Raw genomic sequence first — 20,527 nt, 5'->3', positions numbered from 1 at the left:
TTCTTCAGGGGCAAAAGTAAACGATATAGTCCAGTTCTCTTACCTAGACCCAGAACCGGCTTGCAAACTGAGAGCGGTGTAAGAAAGTCAACATTAAGTGGGACTTCACAGGAGTTATTTCTTTCCTTAGATCTCTTTCTACTATACTAAGATTACTTTTGCATAAGAATTGAAGAGATGTTGAAGAGGATTGACTAAGGGTAGCTATTTAGTCTTGGATCTCATTCATCAAGGGGGAAGCGGTTAGTAAACCTAAAGGTCGCTAGACCATCCTTGAGGTTCTCGACGATGGTGTTTACATCGCTTGTCAGATACACGCCATCTCCCTTGCCCACTCCCGCCGCCTTGGCCGCCTCTCTTGCGCTTCCAATGAAACCAACCGGCTTTCCCCAGTGATATCCGTCGACAATGATCTGTGTAGGTCTACCTGGAGGGAAGAGAGTTGACTTCTTGTCGCTGAAGAGCGACTCAGCACCGCTGGCGACAACGATGGCATCAAAACCAACAGCTTCAGCAGCAGTGTAGGTCATTTCGACATCGTCACCGAGGACTTCACCCACAATCGTCACAGTCACCTTGTCCTTTGCTAGTGCATCTTTGAGGACCTTGGCTTGCTTGATTGAGTTGCCCGAGTCTGTCGATGCCAGGACTCCAACTGTCAGCGTCGCGATGCTGGGCAATTTGGTCCCGAAAATGGATATTCCAGCCGTTTTGTTGTTGTGATAGTATTTCGAGTCGGCGTCAGGGGCTTCGAGGCCCAACGCTTTGCTCACTCTGGCTGCAATGTCGTGACTGATCTTGTTTAGCTGGCGGAGAACGTTCTTCTTGACCTCCCCAGACTTTAGGTGGCTCATCTCGAAGCGAATCGCGTTGATCAGGAACTGCTGCTCAACCTTTGTCAAGGAGTTGTAAAACAGTCGGGGTTGACTCCAGTGATCTGCAAAGGTGGAGGCCCTTTCGCGCACCAGGTTCCCGGAGGCTTTTCGGCCAGGGGCAGTGAAAAAGCCTTTGCCTTGGGTCTGATTCGCTTGCAGAGGGTAACCCTTGTTGAGGGTGTTGGGAGTGTCTGAAACTGTCAGCTACTCTGCTGGTGGCAAGGAGGCGGGATGTCTTACACGCGGCCGTGTTTCTGTGGATAAAGTTCTGTCCAGCCCCATCTCTATTGTTGTTGTGAATAGGAGAAACAGGCCGGTTGATGGGCAGCTGCTCAAAGTTGGGGCCTCCGTGTCGATTCAGTTGGGTATCGAGGTATGAAAAGATTCGCCCTTGCAGTAGAGGGTCTTCAGTGAAGTCAATTCCACGTACGATGTGACCGGGTTGAAACTATACAGATCAGCAGTGTCTCAAGTCAGAACTCGCGTGAAACATACCATGATCTGCTCCGTCTCGGCGAAATAGTTGACTGGATTCGCGTCCAGTTTCATGACGCCGAGACGCTGCAGGGGAGCATACTCCTCAGGGATAATCTTAGTAGGATCGAGCACGTCAAAGCCAAACGCGAGGGCCTGGTCCTCGTCAAAGATCTGCGCGCAGAGCTCCCACTCGGGCCCGTTACCAGACTCGATGGCACTCCAGAGGTCGGCGCGGTGGTAGTCGGCGTTCTTGCCAGCGATGTGCTGGGCTTCATCCCACACGAGACTCGCTCTTCCCTGCTTGGTCTTCCAGTGCCACTTGACGAACTTGGTGTCACCGTCATCCGTCACCAAGCGAAAGGTGTGCACGCCAAAGCCATCCTACCCGCGTTAGATCTCGTCGTTGAATCTGGGTCGGTTGACTCACCATGTGCCTATAGCTTCTCGGGATACCATTACCGGCCATTGCCCAGAACAGAGTGTGAAGGGTGGTGGTTTGCTGGCTGAAAAAGTCCCATGCTGAATCGTGGGCTGAAGCAGCTTGCGGGATCTCGCTGTCAGGGGAGGGCTTGACAGCGTGGATGAGATCAGGAAATTGGATTGCATCCTGAATGAAAAAGACAGGAATATTGTTCCCAACGATGTCAAAGTTGCCCTCATCGGTGTAGCTGTAATACTTAGTACATGGGCATTATCTCCGACGTTGCACTTACAACCGGGTCGCAAAACCATGGACATCACGCGCTGTATCCGCGCTACCCCTCGAACCGGCTACGGTCGAGAAGCGAACAAAGGTCGGAGTCTTTTTGCCTCTAGAGCCGAGAAACGAAGCCGCGGTAACGTTGCTGTAGTCGCCGTAGCTTGTAAAGGTTCCATAGGCACCAGCACCCCGGGCATGGACAGCACGCTCGGGGACCTGCATCAAGCAGTCAGTACCACAGCATCATTCTGCTCAAGGGGTACATACTCGTTCGTGATCAAAATGAGTGATCTTTTGGCGAAAGATAAAGTCTTCCAACAGGCTTGGGCCACGCTCTCCGGCTTTGAGGCTCTCCTGATCCTCAAAAGGGCCGCCGACATCTGAGCTGAGGTACCCCTTGCTATCGTCGACTTCGTATTCCTTCAAGTGGTCACGGGAGGATTGTTCATCTCGGGCTGCGAGATGATGATCCGGATCAGCAAAGGGGCACTGTCCAACCGACAGAGCAACAAGACCGAAAGAGACAATGAGCTTAGACGACACCATGTTTGCAGCTGGGAGTCGACAGGCGAAACACGCTTGAACCACAAAGAAGTGAGTCAGTAAAAGACGGGTTCTAGTCTTCTACTTATAGTTTGTCAGGGCCAGAGACAAACAGTGAGACCCGAGTGAAATTTCCCCGATGGCCTAGAGAGCATGATCATGCCGTGGCCACGAATACAAAGTGATGCAAACCGGATCTCCGGGTGACGAGTGAATGATGAGGTGTCGTCATTCGGCAAGAATCGTAAGGTCACTCAAGCAGTACTCTGCCATTGAGGGCTTGTATCCCCGGTGAGGTCATAAAAATAGCTTCATGTTGCTTCTTGGCAGCAGTAGTCCCGTATATCTGAGCTCATTTGTGTGATGAGAAGGGATACTGCTGCATTGATCCCTGTCTACCTACCTAGGACGAGGGAGGCAAAGATGAAGGGAGTCAGCCACAGACAACAATGTAGCTGTAGTTTGCGAGGAACAAGTTGCTAGCGCGTGATGTCTCGGGATATACCATGCTTCCAGCAAGGGTGCGGCAGTGAAACCACAACTTTCCGTGATACAGTGAGGGGATAAAAGTCTCACTGAGTTTTCAGGGCCACCTGGTTTGTGTAAGATGGGGGATTTTAGACTACGAATTTGCCATTGTGGAATTTGGCATCAACTACTTATTCAAGGTCAGGCCCAATAATTAATTCTTCGAGAACATCTGGGCAGCCTGGCATGTGGGCGAAAGGAAACAAAGACCAGTCCTCACATGGAACTCCCATGACACGAGCAGAGTTAAGGTCTTTCACCCGTGTCTTGAGATGTTTGCTGTCCCCCACAGAGCTCAGGTCACGACAAACCTGCGCATCTCTGCCTACTTAACTTGCCATGCAAACAGGGGAAGATGCCCAAGAATAGCATTCCCTTGTGGGTTTCAATGGAACGTTGTGACGCCTTGATGGCTCAAGGAAACTCATGAAAGGAAGTGCCGCATCATGGAAGATGAACCGCTCTGTCAATGGGTCTCGGATATGATGACAGAATAAGACGAGTTTCTATGCCGTCGATCGACAAAACGAATGAGGCCGAGAGTGGATGATTCGGATGCCCAATCAGAGAAGCCAAGTTGACAATACGAAGCGGCTCATGAATAAGGTACAGTAACACCACTACCGCCGATGCGCCATGGTTATGTGCCGAGATGCAGGTGTGATCACTCGAAGCGCCGGAGAAGAGTGACAGAAGCTCGGGTGACGACCTCTATTGGAGGAACGTCTGATGTATGTGACGGATATGAATAGAATCGAAGGACAAGAATAGAAACCACGAGGGAGTTTCTTGTATCACTATCACTGACTTTGGATGGAAACAACCGAGGCTCTGTACCCAAGTCGCTGGGAGATGAGATGTTTCTGATCGTCAGTGAGCTAGACATTTTGCGGGGACATGGATACCTTGGCGGGAATAGCTTCAGGGATGGTCCACAGGCAAGGAGAGAAATCTCCGATGAGTGCAGAGCAGCCAGTCATATAGGTGGGCATTCATGCCCTTCAATAGATGTGCAGAAATGATGATAAATGGGTTTATCATGGGTTGAAATTTGACCGGGGGGGCCTCACGCAGCCTTTTTTGGCTTGGAAATCTGGCCTCGGGGAACAAAAAACACCGGGCTGGCTCGCAGCCAAAACCGCAGCAAATAGGTGGGATCCTGTCCGGTTTTTTGTTTCCCCCTAGCCTGTTCTCGCGGGTGTGAAGAAACGCTCCTCGGCTTCACTGCAATTTTAAACCCCTCCGAGGGGACTAGATATCTAGCAATTGTCAACACTTGGTCCTGTAGTGGCATGCACTCGTCTGTATACAAAGCAATCTGGTGAAAGGATTTCACTGATTTAAATTATTAACAGGATTTTTCCTGCTTTCACTGCTCAAACACGGAGTTGTACAAGAGCAGACCTGGCTTGCAACCAGGAGTTAGATGGTTGGCACTAGCAAGAAACCAGTATCAGAGAATCAATACACAAACAAGCTACATATAGGCTGAGCACGAGCATTATCACCTCTCTGGCTGCTAGAGCTTCCAACCCAAACAAGGCAATCATCCACCAAGTCAAAAGGGCTCCATGAGACTAGGGGCCCAGGGCTTCAGAGCAACTCAGCAGAAATAACACGACCGTAACACAACTGAAAGGGCAATCATCCACAACTGAGCTGACGTGGTTCCCCTCTTGTTCGTGCCGCAATTCAATCTCAAGCGTCCCCACTACCATCACCTCCCCCGGCCCGGGGAACCATCGCGCTTATTCCCGTCTTGCGCTATCACTGCTAAGGGGATCCTCTCCGTCAGTCTCGGGGCATTGTGACTGGCCGAGAGGCCATCGTCAACAGTTGGCGCCGCACCGCTTGCGGGAATTCCCGCATTTGGGTTCAACGGCGCTGGAGTGCCACGCCTTTGACAGGTCCGGCTGTCGATCACGAGATATGGGCATGGTATGATGGCTTCTGAGGTTCAAATCGGCAGTTGACGCTCATGGGCGTGCCAAGTCTCAAAGGAATGAACATTCAACCTCGCTCGAGCTAGACCGTCAAGGTTTCATCATCGACAGAGCTGGTACCGTTCCAAAACTCAACCAGAGAGCTTGGAGGCTGGACTCCCCGATAAAGCCTCCCAGCCGCCCTGTCCATCTCCGCCTTTGGCAGGTGTTGGGCCAAGCACATGGAACGACCCTGGCCATACAACGCCTGAGGTCTGTCCACCTGCTCCACCTCGGCTGCACATAATAAAGGCGTCTTCCCAGCCTGACGGGTCTCTATTGAGGGGTTCGGCACGCAGATCTTTTCAACTGTGACCATGGCCGAACAAGCACAAGCAGAGTGCACCCCCAGCCCTCAGCAGCTCAACGTTGTACGTGTCGAGAGATGCATTAAAGAGGGTATAGACGTGAATCTGACCTACAATAGGATCCTGAGTGGATCGAACCCGACGACAATGACTCTTCTGTTGGCACCGAGACGTGGGAATGACCTCTGAGTTCAAGACATGGAGCTGACGATCTTCAGCGCAAGCTCCACCACTTCGATAAGCGAGAGCATCCTCGAATACCGCAAGCTCCACGGCAGAACCTATCAGAACTTTAACACTGGAACAGAATACTGGCATGACATTAATTTCCATGTGACTGATCATTGCTGACCATTTGAAGGGGGCCCAATGATGACAGACAAAATGACGGGCTCGATCTCAGGTCCGTAGTTCAGATACAGGTTGCAGTTCGCTTTCTAACTTTTCCAGCCATCATATGCTCTACTTGGCCTTGGACAACAAGCTGTTTCTAGCGCCAATTGGAGATAATCCACAGAGAGTCATTGATGTCGGAACAGGAACTGGCATTTGGGCAATGTATGGGACCTTGACGATGCACTGTCGACGCTGACAATTGTAGCGACTTTGCCGATCAGTTCCCCTCTGCTGAGGTGATTGGAACCGACCTCTCACCAATTCAACCACCATGGGTATGTCAAACTGTGTCTGTTTTGTTCCCAACGTCTAATAATTGCAGGTCCCTCCCAACTGCAAGTTCGAACTCGACGATGCTCAGCTCCCTTGGCCCTATCCCGATAACCATTTTGACTACGTCCACATCCGAGTCCTGATGGGTGCGATCAAGGACTGGCCGGCTCTGTACAAGGAAATATACCGCTGCCTCAAGCCCGGTGGCTGGTTCGAACACATGGACTACTCGATCGACGTGCGCTCCGACGACAACAGCATCCCCGAAGACTCACCACTCAACGGCTGGGGCAACCTCTTCCAAAAGGCGGGCGAGAGGATGGGCCGCAGCTTCAGAATCATCGAGGACGGGCAGAGCCTGCAGTGGCTCAAGGACACGGGGTTCACGACCGTCAACGAGCACCGTTTCAAGCTCCCGACGGGTGGCTGGGCGGCCGACAAGAAGTGGAAGGAGATTGGACAGTACAACTTGCTCATCACTGAGAACAGCCTCGAGGGCTACGTGCTGTTCCTGCTAACGCAGGTCATGGGGTGGGAGGTTTCGGAAGTGCAGGTCTTCCTGGCCAAGACGCGCAAGGCTCTCCGGGACAAGTCTATACATTCTTATGCTGAAGTGTAAGTTGGTAGTTTCAAGGGGTAGTTACTTTTACTGACGTGAATAGGGCAACGGTTTGGGGACAGAAGCCGCTGAACGAGAAGAAAGAAGCGGTGCCGACTACGGAAGCATGAGGCATTCCAGACGCCTTGTGATTGTGGACGGCTGTGCTCTAGTTGGTACGCCTTATTCTGCACAATGGGGTACACCGTAGGCAGGCTGTGAGAAGTGCCTCACATCCATGCCAAACACACCCCAAGTAATGAGGTCACGAAGAAAACGGGGCGCTATTCGAGACGCGATCTATTACGAATCCCATATTTCTATGTTTTTCCATCTATATTGAAGCGTACAAAGTATATCCTGATATGAATTGTTGTTTTCGGTATTCACTCAACTGTTCAACGAGCTTTATGCGCGTCTGGTAACTATTTACCGCCAGCCTGATTTGGTGCCTCAGCCAACCAACGAAGAATCTGCCTCACCGGCCTGCATATTCTTTTGCACATTTATCTGCAAAGGGAGGCCTGCGCCCCATTTTCGAGGTCAGCTGAGGCCATGAGTATCATTAGCCAACATTATTTCCTCCTTAAGGTGTTTATCTGCCGACCCTACTCCCAGCAGAATCCTTGCCATTAAACATCATCGGTGCCATTGCATCGCAGATAGCCCGGCAAAACGATGACGCCTTCGACCTGCTCCAGGATTACTACAAAGAACTTCATCCAGCTCGAGCCCTGGACCGGGTGACAGATGTAGATGAACTCAGAGCAGTCGTCGCAAAGATGTCTCAACTGTTCAAGCAGGTCACCGTCGTTATTGATGGACTCGACGAGTGCGGCGAAAACAGCGACTCTGTGCTCGAGAGCATTTCAGAGTTGGCCGTGAGCACCACCAGCACCAGTCTCGCCTTGTTTAGTCGCGATGAACTCAACATCCGCACATGGCTTCACGAAGAGTTTGAAGAGGTCTCCATTGAGGCTCACAAAGGAGATATCGAGCTATTCGTTCGAGCCGAAATGGAACATAGGATCCAGAGCAGCAGACTCAAGCTCAACAGCTTGAAGATTAAGGACGAGATTGTTGAGGAACTTATCACGCGAGCCAACGGAATGTGAGTCATCTTTGCCAACGCATCTTGGTTGATCTTGATCTTCTGACGACTGGACCAAGGTTCCGATGGGTTGTTTGCCAACTCGACTACCTCTGCGAGTTTGCCACGGATGCTGATCGACTCAACGCACTCAAAGAACTGCCACCGACATTGCCTGATAGCTACCGCCGCCTTCTCGAGCGACTGAACAGGCGGCCAGTTCGTGTTCAGCGAATGGTCCAGATGTCTCTTCAATTCATCGCCTTCTTCCCAGAACCGTTATCCATCAAAGCACTGTGCCAGGCAGTCTCAACCCCAGACGCACGCATCGACGAAACCAACACCGTATCGGAGAGAGATATCGTTCTAGGCTGTAGCAGCCTGATACGAAAGTCTCCTGACGGAGAATCCTTGGAGTTTGCACACTTTTCGGTGCTAGAATTCCTCCAAGATGATCTCCTGTCGAAAACCCCTGGTTTGGAGGCATACAGACTAACCAGACGGGAGGACAGCCAAGTGCTGGCCACACAATGTCTCAAATTTCTACAGTTGGATAATTTCAACTACATCCCCCCATGTTCTACTGTGGGAGCAGTTCAGAGGAGAGCAGCTCCAATCCTACCCGTTCTACCTCTACGCAGCGATCTACTGGCCAGGGCTTTCAAGAGAGGGGCTCGGTGATTCCTCACTGTTAAGTGCAGCAAGATCTCTGTTCCATCCCTCAGTTACCCAGAACTTTTGTGGCTGGCTTGAAGTCTTCCTAAACGCAACTTACCACCAGCTCTACAAGAGCAATGCGAATTACCAACAAAATTGGTCGAAATTCTTCCTTCGCCTTGAAAACATCGTCCTTGATCAGATGCTGCGGCCCTTGCACGTCGCAGCTGCTTTGAATCTGCCAGAGGTCTGCTCATTCCTTGTTGGAGAGGGGGCCAATGTCAACGAAGTGTGCAACATGGGAACACCACTTCTCCTTGCTGAGCTTTCATTGTTCGCCTTGAAGGATGAGGCAATTGATTTCCTCGACTGCCAATTACCTTTTCTCAGGGTTCTTTTGCCCTGCTCCTCTCATCGAAACAGCACAATCAGTTGCCTCATTGAAGCCGGAGCATCCTTTGCGAAGCTTTCCGAGCTTTACATGAGCCGGCCATTATTTCTCACCACATCAATCATCAACTGTCTCGTTAAGGATTTTGGTCCAACCATCCAACTGCTAGACCAATGCATCACCCCGACAGACTCCGAGATAGATGACTTCGAGGCTTATTTGAAGACGTGGACCCGGACCGATTACCCTCGTGAGCTGGAAACTCCTCTCTTGGCCCTGATTCAGTATCTCAAACGCTCTTGTGCGTACAGGTACAATTGGGGCCTCAAGCTTGGGAAAGCCTTGTGGTCAGCGAGTCTCAAGTTGAACTTGTCATTCACCAGCAACCCAGATCATGTGGACAGCCGGATCTCTCTCTCCAAGGATGCCTTGATCGAGAGGACTGTTGTCTCAATTCGAAATGACGATGTCGACACCCTACGGTCATACACCAAAGATGAACGTATCAATGTCCATAGTTCTTATTCTTGCGACGACTTTCACGGAACCCTCTTGCACTTCGCTGTTCGAGATGATTCCGTTGCCTGCGCCGATCAGCTCCTGGCATTGGGGAGTGACCCGTGCAGCAAAGATGACCATGGGCGGGTCGCCGTCCATCACTGTTGCTGCCATGGAGATGGGAGAACCCTCAGGCTTCTTGCCAAGTTCAATGTTTCTCTTCTCACCGAGGATGGAGATGGGAACAACCTCTGGCACTACAGCGCCCAAAAGATGATGTGGGCAGCATCGTTCCTGGACGTGCTTTTCAACTTGAGCAAAGATGACACCTGGAAGGCATTGTTGACGCGCAACAAAGCTGGGCAAACTCCTTTGATGATAGCCCTATCGCACCAGAAACATGCCACCAACGAAGACCACGAGAATCGCGAGTGGAGAGCCCTCATGTTTATTGATTACTGCAACCAAGTACCACGCTTTTGGCTTCAGCACGATCCTCTATTCCCAGCGGTATTCAAGTTTGCTTCAAGGAAAGTGTTTGAAAAGCTGAAAGAATTGGGACTTGAACCGGATGCTTTGATACCCGGGCAAGCCACGCCATTGCATGAGCTTGGGCCAGAGACTTCCATTGAGTGGGCAGAGACGTTGAAGAAAAGCTATCCAAGCGCATGCGCCGTCAGGTTCAAAGGCAGATTGCCTCTTGAGACATATTTTGAGGCAATCCTCCGGGCCGGGGAGTGCCCAGACAACATGAAAGATGTCATCCAAGTCCTCGCCTCCTCCGACACTTTCAAATTGAGCGACCAAGGAACCACACCATGGGAGTTCGCATGTAAGCTTCTACTGCAAGTCGAGCATTGGGGCGAAGGACAACGTGTCGTTATCGAAGGAGGTTGGCGAGCGTTGGATATAATATGGGCAGACCTCTTGTCCTGTGGAGCCATGGAGGCATTCGAGGAGGCAGTTGGGCAATGCGGCCTCAATCCTTTGCTATCAGCTTTGACTCAGGCCAGTGGCTGGCTTAACTACAGTACAAGAATTGTGTCAAGTGACACGCTTGACAAGGCAATACTCGCTTCACGTTTCTGGGATCCAGAGGGAGAAATCGTGGTCCACTTCTTCAAGCAAGCTGTTGAAGATCGCGAGCTTGCCCGTGCTCGGGTCTTGCTCAGACATGGACTAGATGTCCATCAGCGAGTAGGCGGAACCACAGCCATTGAGCATGCATGTACACCACCGTTGGTAGTGAAACTGTGCACAACGAACAGCGGCAAAGCTTTCCTTCAGTCTCTTTTGGATCATTCTAACTCGGAGAGACTGAGAGACTTTTCCCCTGATAAACAGGGGCTGAGTTTGCTGCATCGAGTCGCCTCTTCATCAGATGGGCCAGGCTTTGGCTGGCTTATCCGGGAGCTTGTCGCAAAAGGGGCAGACATCAATGCGATGAACTCATCGTTGGGCCCTCAGCGACGAGCGCCGCCGATTGCACATCATGTGTGGGCAAGGTCGTTCTACTGTGCAACCTCTCTTCTTGAGATGGGTGCTGACCCTTCGCTCGGCGACTTCGTCGATGCAATTCACTTTGCGACGATGCGAGCCAATGTGGCATTTCTCAAAGCCATACTTGGCTATTCACGGGCAAATCATGACAAGATCGATTGGACTAAGTCGTATCGCTGGAAAGTGAATAGACGTTACTGGGAAGGAACCAATCTCCATCGTGCTTGCCATCTTGGCCACCTGGAATGCACCAAGTTCTTCATCGAAGAAGGGCTTATCGGGCCTGAAACAGTTACATCTGATGCCTTTACCCCTTTGCACTTTGCTGCGATAAGTGGCAGTGCAGACATCATCGACTATCTCGTGTCCAAGGACTCGGGGGTCAACGTCATGGACACCATAAACACCACTCCGCTCCACCTCGCGGCCAGTAGAGGTCATCTCGAGGCCACAAAAGCCTTGGTAAGACTAGGCGCTTCAAACTCGATTGATTTCGACGGCTTGAGCCCAAGAATGTGCGCCGAATCTCAAGGCCACCACGAAATCGTTCAATTCCTTGATGGAACATTCCAGGATTCCAACCACCCAGAACAACAGGCCAGGATGATCCGTGTTGAGTCAAGGGCTTGGCGCAAAAGAATGAAGGAAGCTATCGAAGTCGACAATCTCACCGCATGCAGGGCTGGTCTTGACGATGGCTGCCCGCTCGACGAGGGCATCCTTGGCACTGGTTTTTGCTCTCCCTTATCATATGCCTTGATCACACGTCGAGAAGGTATAGCCCAACTTTTCATCAAGCGCAAGGCGAGCACGCTGGTTCCCTTCATCTGTAGCGAAGGCCGTTATCAGGGTGCGCTTCAATACGCTTCCGGCAGACAGGAGCTTATTTCAGTCCTTCCTTTGCTTCTCCGTCGCCACCTTGAGGAAGGGAATAGTATGTATGGATTTGCTGGGCCACTTTGGCATGCCGTGGGTGCAAGAAGCGAGGAGGGCGTACGGCTTATACTAGAGCATCTATTGGAGAACTCAGGCAGGATCGGGTGAGTGAGCAAGATGCCATTGTGCCTATCAAGTTGACTGACACACCCTCCAGCCAGATGAACCAAGTTCCGTCTGACAAGGTCGTCGTCCAGATACTAAATCTTCTCTCTTTATTTCGGATGGGGAACAAGGAGCCGACGATGATAACGGCGTTGCACTGCGCGGTAACAAGCGGGTGTACAACAATCGCCAAACTTCTGGTCCAGTATGGGGCAAACGTCGATTCCATTGATGGAAATGGGGCAAGTCCACTGCATGAAGCTCTCAACGCAGAAACGGCAGCGTTCCTCATCAAGTCGGGGGCATCGCCAGCTCCTCTTCTCACAAACACCATCTACGACCTACATTTCAGTTGGGGGACTCAGCTCGCCAACTTGACCAACGTCTGCCTCACCAATGCCCCGGAATACATAAGACTTCAAGCCTTAGATATTCTAGAGCGCCCCTCAGATATTTTGCCAAGAGATGTGCCTCATGAGTACTTGATGTCAGTCCTGGCCCTGGAAACCAATGGCCTTGCCTCTTTCGTGCACCGGCGCGAGGATGGCGCCCTCATGGATCTGTTTCAAAGAACAGGCGTTGGCCAGAGCTTCATTCTCAACTCGGAATTCCCACTTGAAGATATGGGCCCTTTTGCGTGGCACGCGGAGACCCGCTGGAGTTTCGGACGGCTGCCCTTCCTCAACAAGACTTTTCGCCAACTGCAGCGTCGGTTTCATCCCGAATCATTAAAAAGATGGCTCAATCTCGAGCCGGATCGTGGATGGAGCCCTCTCTGCAGAGCAGCCTCACAGGATCTAATCACCATCATGGAAAACTGTTTATCTCTGGATGCGGAAATCGACTTTGAAGGATGTCCTTTCGGCTCAGCTCTCATGATAGCCAGCGCCTGTGGCAGGCTTCAAGCTGTCAAGTTTTTGGTTCGGAGAGGAGCAACAACGAGCTACATCGGCCGCCGGGGACCCATCGATGTCCTATCGGTGGCCCGCTCTGTCTCTGTGAAATCATGGCTGCTGGTTGGGCGCTTCAACGAACAACCAAGGATCTCGACGGGCGACGTGGCCAGCTCCTCTTCTCCAGCTCAGACATTCCCCTGGAGCGGAATCGCCCAAGCGAAACTCAGGCATGTGGGTGTTGGTAGGAGAGTTCTAGGCCAGTCGACTCTCGGCTATGCCAGGGAATTGGCGGTTCTTAGAAGAGAGATGCGAGGTGAGATCGCTGTCAGAATAGACGGGTTGGTGTATCCACATCAAGGGAACACATCCAACACCAGAGCGCCGGTTTCAACGCTCGAAGGGAACATTGAAGAGCAGAGGATTGCATGTGTCACGGAGATGGACACCCTTCACGACACTTTGGGTGAGACACCGCCAACAATGTTGACCGTGAACCACAACTATGAAGATGATTGGGCTTCAGGTTTGGTGAGTGGACTGCACCACCAACCCGGGCAGCTAGGATTTGTTGTCAACATCCAGGATCGGAGAGGCGTGAAACAGTGAAATCAGCAAAGCGCGAGGAGATATTAAGATATTAGAGGAGGATGTACGGATAGATTGAGGCGGGAATAGATATCAAACTAAGACTTGATAAATAATTAGAAGAAACTATATAAAAACTTTGGTTCACCCTAGGTAATCTTCTTAAATATTAAGACTATTATTTGCTAAACTAATATAGATAATTTAATAAGGATTTAGTAGGGACAGCTAGGTCGCCTGAAGTATACTTGAGGGGAAAATTAGGATGTCGAGCAACTACTCCTCTCGAGACAGGACAACATGAGTTTACATCACGAAAGACACTAATACTCAGCGTTGAGCCAAGTTTAGTTGGAAACATTGGTCAGGTACATTGTATGACTTTCTGGCCTTTCAAATGTGCTTCAAGGGATAACAGAAATGGTGTTACATACCAAGGTGAAGTTGACTATCCTTGTAAATGTAAAAACTTCCTCTCAGGGCGCTTGATTTCCACCGAATCCATGAAGTATATTTTTTCCATGTTGGAGTGCCCATATCATGGCCATGTCTGCTATGGCATTCCGCAGAAGGCCATGAGACAAGTGATCTGGCACTCGAATGTCCCTTGGAAAGAAAGTCTGACTGCATTGAGTTAAGAAAACCGCTCGTTGCATCTAATGAGTTACCCTGTCCCGGTTAAAAGATGGCCTTCTGCCAGATAGTTTCATCAGATTACTTCCACGATGTGGCCAATATGCACGGGCTGTTCGAAAGACCGAACACTCTCGACACTGATAATAAGGATCAGCTTGGAGTATCGGCTTAATAACCGATTAGATTCAAGGAACTTCTCCTCTGTAGCAGTCTGGTTTGAGAATGACTCCCCCCTTCCAATCATTTCACTGATCTTTACACTCAGATTCTATGCGATCCCGTCTTACCCTGAGCTCAGCCCTTCTCTGTGCGAAGACACGAAAGAGAACAAATAATCAGCTGGCCTGCCCAATATCGCCTTCCTACCTAAAATCCTGAGATAGTTGTTAGTGGTCGGTATAGAACAGGCAGTTTCGCCAAGTCTTCTCACATGACGATAGTGTCAGCTAGGGTAGCAGCAAGTTCCACAACACCGATGAGACCTTGTCTCTCACAGTCAGAACTCAACTTTCTTTCTCCCTGCTCTTCTCGTTTTTACAAAGTCTGCATGACATACTTGCATCGCATAGCTCGTCCATCACGTGGAGGTCGCAGAATGGGCCTCACGGATAGTTCCCCGTATGGACAACCTCCCTCCTTAGTGGGCTCTACTAGTCTTGACTGAGCAAAGGGACGAAAAATGCCTCGTCGAGGGCCTCGCGGTGGGAGAATGTCGCTAGATACTCTCGTGATCCTGGGCATGTGGTTGGGTTGTCGGGACGTGGTAGTGTTGGGGAATGTTGTGTAACGCTATGGAAGAGACAGTCCCGAGTAGGACTGAGGCGGGAAGGGGAGGATGGTAGATTATCATGACACATTACGGGAGCTTGTGTTTCGGGAGTAGCACCGAGTCCTTGAATCTTTTCGATTCTTTCATGACTTGAATCAGAGAAGGGTTTATCCATGGAATACCATCTGTTGATGGTTGTGCTCTTGAGGCGGAGGAACAATCCCTGTCGGTAGTTCCCTAGCAGGTCCATTTTTAGCGCCTCGTCCCGTTCTGTCCGCTGCCGCCTCCAGCTGACTCGGTCGGGCACATGGACCCTTCCGACCCCGGACCCGATCTATCTTATCTCGATACTGTCCGTACTCCCCGGGTCCTCATCTCCCGGCCATCATTCTCCTCCCCCACGATCCGTCCCCCATCCATCACGGTCCATCTCCGAATATCGCGGGCTACGGAGACGTGCCGCTTATCACCAGGCTACTCGTCAGGCGACCTTTCGTCCGGAGTCGACTCCCAGACTAGACCCACCGAACTTGAGAGGAACGGAACGCGACGAGAACCTCTCATGGCATAAGAACCTCGATCCGAAGATATTGTGCCCCTCGAACTCGTCTCGGCTGTACCGACTACGATAACCTCGAGGACTTCATACTGCCGCGTCACGGACGAACAGAACTCACGAGCAACTGCTTTTGAAAATACTATACGTCATGGATCGCGTTCGAAGGGCGTTGGGCCGTCAACCGTCCTCGGCCTCAGAGTATGAACCTCTCAACGGCGCCGAGGAAGCAACCGCGCTCGAGGGCTCTACCCAGCTAGAAGGCCAACATGACCTACCCTTTTCATGGATGGAATACAGCATATTCGCCCTGCTGGGCGTTGCCATGCTGTGGGCATGGTGAGTCTATTCCCCCTCAACGTTTGCTTATAAACTCTGTTGCTAAAGCGTCATAGGAACATGTTTCTGGCTGCGGCGCCTTACTTTGCCTCGCGATTTGCTGGTGATGCTTGGATCCAGGCCAATTTCCAGTCTGCGATCCTGACCGTGTCTACCATAACAAACCTGGGTGCCATGCTTGTCCTCACGAGCATCCAGTACTCGGCTTCCTACCCCTTCCGGATCAACCTAGCCCTCATCATCAACGTCATAACCTTTTCCCTGCTAACGGCATCCACCGTCCTTGGCCTTGGCGTATCGCCAGCAGTGTATCTCGTCTTCCTCCTCGTCATGGTTGCAGGCGCCGCCACAGCTGCCGGCCTCATCCAGAATGGTGCCTTTGCCTTTGCCGCCAGCTTCGGCCGGCCAGAGTACATGCAGGCCATCATGGCAGGACAGGGTGTTGCTGGCGTGCTCCCCCCAATTGCGCAGGTCATCACAGTCCTCGCCTTTCCTCCCGCTGAGAAGGAGCAGAATGAAGGGCCCTCTGCTCAGGATGGACAGGCTTCTGCTTTTGTCTACTTCCTCACGGCTGTAGCCGTCTCGGTAGCCGCCCTGCTGTCTTTCATCCCTCTGGTTCGCCGGCACAACCACATCATTGAGAACCGCATGATCGAGCAAATGGCCGAATCAATGCATAGTGTTGAGGAAGCTGAGCGTGCCTCGCGCAAAGTAACCTCTCTCTGGCGCCTCTTCCAGAAGCTCCACTGGCTCGCCATTGGTGTGGCCCTCACCTTTATCGCGACAATGTTCATGCCTGTTTTCACAACAAAGATCCACTCCGTCAAGGAGGGCTCCGGTCCTCTCTTCCAACCCAATGCCTTTATCCCACTTGGATTCTTCTTTTGGAATCTCGGTGACCTTGGCGGCCGCATCGCAACCATGATGCCCTTCACCCTGCAGCACCGGCCATTTGCCCTCTTCAGCCTCGCCGTTCTCCGCTTCGGCATACTACCCCTCTACCTGCTCTGCAACATTGGCGGTCGTGGCGCCGTTGTCTCAAGCGACTTCTTTTATCTCTTTATCGTCCAGCTGGCCTTTGGTGTGACCAATGGCTGGCTTGGCTCGAGCTTTATGATGGCGTCGGGTGAGTGGGTGGACGAGGGTGAGCGTGAGGTTGCCGGCGGCTTCATGGGCTTGTGCCTCGTTGCAGGGTTATCGATTGGTAGCTTGTTGAGTTTTACGATAGCTGATATTTAGCGACATGACATGGGTTAGACAGACAGGGAGTTTTGCTGGCGTTTAAGTTGATGACACAAGACAGATAGTCATGATGAATAAACGATAGATATTGTATTGAGCATTTGAACCTAACCAAGGTACGCTCTGGTATTGGATGCAGCCAATCGACCGACCAACCACCCACCCACCCAACCGCGTATCATATATCAACCCGGGTAAAATGCTACCGTAAACCCCAACGCCAGCCTCTTTGATAATGCTGCCTCCCAATAATGCCGATGCCGATGCCGCCCCGTGATGATGCTCCCCGATGATGCCTCCGAACCGTTACCCACGCCATGTAAAGACCGCCGTCGCTATGATGCAACCCAAAACAAAAGGAGGTAAAAATAGAAAGGGAAAAAAGGTCTCGCCTTGCGCCTCGCCTCGGTCCGTGGAGCCCTGGCCTGACGTCTCACGTGGTGGCCGCCTAGGGGTTTCTCGACAACCACTTTCGGAGATTCCTGCAGCATGTTAGCAGGGGTCCTGCTCACAAATTGTGACGTGTAAGACTCACGGAGGCTCCTTTCGGAATGGACACACTGCCGCCTTGGGCTTGTCCTTCCTGTACGGCTCCAGCAACGCCTTGAGCTTGGTCGGGTTGGACGTCATCCAGTAAAGATCGGCACGCGAGGCCAGTTTCTCAACGGGAAAGTGCATCCCCTTGCTGGTATGGGTATGCGCATCCTTGGCCTTGATGCCGATGATGTTGACAGAGTCGAGATCCCGGCGGGCCCACTCCAGGAGGCACCTGGTGGGTGGATGGTAGTATCTGTCGTTACACAAGATCCAGTCGGCTGTGTAGCAGGCCGAGTCGATGAGATCATGCTCGGCTGAAGTCCACCGTCTGAACTTCATGTCGGTATCCTTGAGATCAAAGTCGCCAAGCCGGACACGAAGCCTCTGCTCGGGGGCGACACCAGGACCAAGGTTCATCTGCACAAAGCAAGTGCAGTCTCGAACTGTCATGGCCAGGCTAAACATAGGGTCGTCCTTTTTTGCATTCAAAGGTCCGTCCGAGTCGGCAAAATTCTGAAGCCACCTCAAGTCGCGGAGCACTTGGTGGTCAGCAGTCTTGGCCAGGAGTTCCCGTACGATTGGGTTGTCAGCCATGGAAGCCAGCTTCGGGGCGAATCGAAAGGGTGAGCTGATGGCGTCAGGGGCGTCGGGGTTTGCGAGTGTGAGAGGACAAGGCTTTCGCTCTGGGATGTGTCTTGAAGGGTTTGGGTCTCGGAGGAAGTTGAAGAGTTCCATGGCACATTGCCGACATCGTATGGCATTTCGAGGGGCGCTTGGTGATTGGTTGAGCCACTTGGGCTTGAACTCGACAAGAATGCTATTCTTGGGGTCTGTATGCGAGTCAGAATGAGCCACAGGTATGCCCATGAGTCGAGCAACTTACCGGCCACCCTCATATCTTCAACCAAAAGACCCCAGTTAGACTCGGAGAGGAAGGACCCCCTGAACTTCTCTTTGCGCTCATGGTCTATTGAAAGAAGAAAGGCGTTGAGCTTGGGAATAATGTTTGAGTTGCGGAGAACAACAAGCTGTTGTTGAATGGCGTGAGTCTTGAGAAAGGGTGTGATTTGTTTTGCGTAAAACTCCTGCTGTTTGAGGTAGTTGAATCTGGCAGGCTGACCATTAGTCGGGGCCTTGGCGACACGAAGGAGCCAGCCTAGACACGAGTTAGTCTGAAGTGACTGAGCGGAGATGCGGAGGTTGTACCTTTGAATTCGTGGGCCCAGGAGAATCCTTCGGGGATGTCCAGCTCAAAGACAACATTGGCGGCACCCTCGCCAACAAGCCTCAAAGGCCGAGTCCCTGGGGGAAGCCTCTTGAGAGTTTCTCGAGACCACGATAGAGGTACAGCACTGCCGTGAATCATGATGGCCATTTCAGCCACGTCTTGAGCAGTTGGCCATAGTTGGTCATCCTCGGAGGAAGAGAAACAGAGATCGGGATCAGTATCGGTCGGTGTGAGCTGTCCATCGGACAGAGAGGGAGTCGACATGGTGATTGGAGACCAGGGTTCTGCAGGTGGCCTGCAAGGCACATTCAAGCCACCTATGTCGCGCGTTTTTGGTGGGGGAGAGGGGAGGGGGAGAGTGGTGGTATGGGGGAGGGTTGAGGTGTATAAGGAGATGATGTGGGAGGAGAAGTGATGAGTCGACTTGTCAACCAAGAAGGTAGATGTAAAGGATGAGTAAGGAGGAGAGGGACAGTAAGGGGAAGAGCGATGATATGTAAGAGCAAGGCTAATAAAGTAAACCCGAGCTGCTGATGTGGTGGAATAAAGCCGGGTTCACGGCCTGCGCTCGCTGCTGCACCAACGTTTACTTGCTTCTGAGGCCGGGTCACGCTCTAGAACTGCATTCGAATCTGCGTCTTTGTCTGGTTCCGCCCTTTGTGTCTGCGGTTCTGGACCTCGAGTAGCCTGTCTTTGTATGCGATGTGACGTTATTTTCGGCAGTAGTCGCGGCTGTCGTCCTGGGATGGTTGAGAGATTGGAGTTGGTGAGAACGGAGGTGAAGAAGCTGTTGACGGGAGTTGAATGTGTAAAAGAGGCGTTCCGGCGGTGACCCTAACTTGGGGAATCCCGCTCCGCCACTCTGACTTTAAGGCTGTAGAGCTGTCTGTCGCCTCGCGATTCGAGGCGGGCAAGGCAACCGGAGGCAGTCAAGCAGAGCGACAGAGGACACGATGCGTGGATGCGTTGCGATGCCCCGCGCTACACTGACTGCAATGGATGGCAACGCAGTCCAGGCCACAACCATGTACGTGTGCTGTATGTCTAACTCTGAGGTCTCTGCTGACGACGGCAAGACAGACGTTGTTAGGTGCGGTTGAACAAGATCTCGGAGTAAGGGGTCGATGTCGTGAGACTCGCAACAGGCCATGTCTTGTTCCTAGCAGGACGACATCATCGTCATGATGGCTCTGGATGCGTGGCAGGGGGTGGAGGATGAGAACGAGGTGTACAACGAATTCAGGTCGAATGAAACTGGAGCGGCAAGGCCATATGATATGACAAACTCGTCTTCCTGTCCTGGTGCCCCCTATTGCTTCGGTTTGCTTTTAGGGGAGAACCGCCGTTGGCATGGTCTCCGTTGGCAGACGCCTCCACCGCAGCAACACCATTTACAGTACAGAGCAAGCAAGTGGATATGCAGACTGACGACCGGCGACAAATCGACACACGAGGATGAGGAGCAGAAACAGAGCACAGCAACCCCGCGAGCGAGGCACAGGGTCTTTTGGTCGCCAGCGGCGGCGCGGAGTGGGTGCCAGCGAGCCCAAAAGTCCACCTTCCACAGGCCATAGCCTTCGTGTCGCCCGCCGTCGCGCCAGAAAAGTCGACGATTCGATCTGGGATGGTGACGCACAGGTTTTTAGGGCCCCTCCACCATGGGGCCGGACCCGGACTAGGGCGAGCGCCAATGCCAGTCATCGCCTCTGGCAGCAAGCATGGCGAGCAAGCAGACGACGTCTCTGGCCAACCAGGACCCAGGGTTCCAGGGTTCCAGGACCAGCAAGCCATCGATCCAAGCTTGGGGGACGCGAGTGGATGGCCCAGCGTGGGAGTCTCACGGTCTTCTTTCGTCCTGCGCGCCGCCTGCATCTGCACCTGA

The 20,527-nt window shown here is 52.1% G+C and overlaps 4 protein-coding genes and 1 pseudogene across 5 annotated transcripts, besides 1 other annotated feature; 3 read left to right on the top strand and 2 right to left on the bottom strand.

Annotated features, from left to right (window-relative positions):
• Positions 1–221: 221 nt before the first annotated feature.
• NCS57_00618600 (Catalase) lies at positions 222–2,598 on the bottom strand (the record flags this gene model as incomplete). Its single annotated transcript, XM_053056081.1, has 6 exons — positions 222–1,066; positions 1,116–1,323; positions 1,371–1,733; positions 1,780–2,020; positions 2,066–2,268; positions 2,320–2,598. The coding sequence occupies 6 exons, from the start codon at positions 2,596–2,598 to the stop codon at positions 222–224; spliced, it is 2,139 nt and encodes a 712-aa protein (XP_052915036.1).
• A 2,824-nt stretch (positions 2,599–5,422) lies between these two features.
• NCS57_00618500 (uncharacterized protein) lies at positions 5,423–6,811 on the top strand (the record flags this gene model as incomplete). Its single annotated transcript, XM_053056080.1, has 8 exons — positions 5,423–5,476; positions 5,533–5,585; positions 5,632–5,727; positions 5,775–5,816; positions 5,864–5,971; positions 6,015–6,084; positions 6,132–6,697; positions 6,745–6,811. The coding sequence occupies 8 exons, from the start codon at positions 5,423–5,425 to the stop codon at positions 6,809–6,811; spliced, it is 1,056 nt and encodes a 351-aa protein (XP_052915035.1).
• Positions 6,812–7,273: 462 nt separating this feature from the next.
• On the top strand, positions 7,274–13,281 carry NCS57_00618400 (annotated as a pseudogene). Its single transcript has 4 exons — positions 7,274–7,791; positions 7,851–8,355; positions 8,504–11,856; positions 11,910–13,281.
• Positions 7,274–13,281: a sequence feature.
• Positions 13,282–15,450: 2,169 nt separating this feature from the next.
• NCS57_00618300 (uncharacterized protein) lies at positions 15,451–16,877 on the top strand (the record flags this gene model as incomplete). The annotated part of the gene is made up of 2 exons (XM_053056079.1): positions 15,451–15,638; positions 15,695–16,877. The coding sequence occupies 2 exons, from the start codon at positions 15,451–15,453 to the stop codon at positions 16,875–16,877; spliced, it is 1,371 nt and encodes a 456-aa protein (XP_052915034.1).
• Positions 16,878–17,328: 451 nt separating this feature from the next.
• On the bottom strand, positions 17,329–18,909 carry NCS57_00618200 (Inositol-pentakisphosphate 2-kinase; the record flags this gene model as incomplete). The annotated part of the gene is made up of 4 exons (XM_053056078.1): positions 17,329–17,362; positions 17,416–18,247; positions 18,301–18,573; positions 18,624–18,909. The coding sequence occupies 4 exons, from the start codon at positions 18,907–18,909 to the stop codon at positions 17,329–17,331; spliced, it is 1,425 nt and encodes a 474-aa protein (XP_052915033.1).
• Between the last annotated feature and the right edge of the window lie 1,618 nt (positions 18,910–20,527).

Source organism: Fusarium keratoplasticum, chromosome 4, assembly GCF_025433545.1.
Source record: "Fusarium keratoplasticum isolate Fu6.1 chromosome 4, whole genome shotgun sequence".
Classification (NCBI taxonomy): Eukaryota; Fungi; Ascomycota; class Sordariomycetes; order Hypocreales; family Nectriaceae; genus Fusarium; species Fusarium keratoplasticum.
This window is presented reverse-complemented; position numbering and strand designations above follow the sequence as displayed.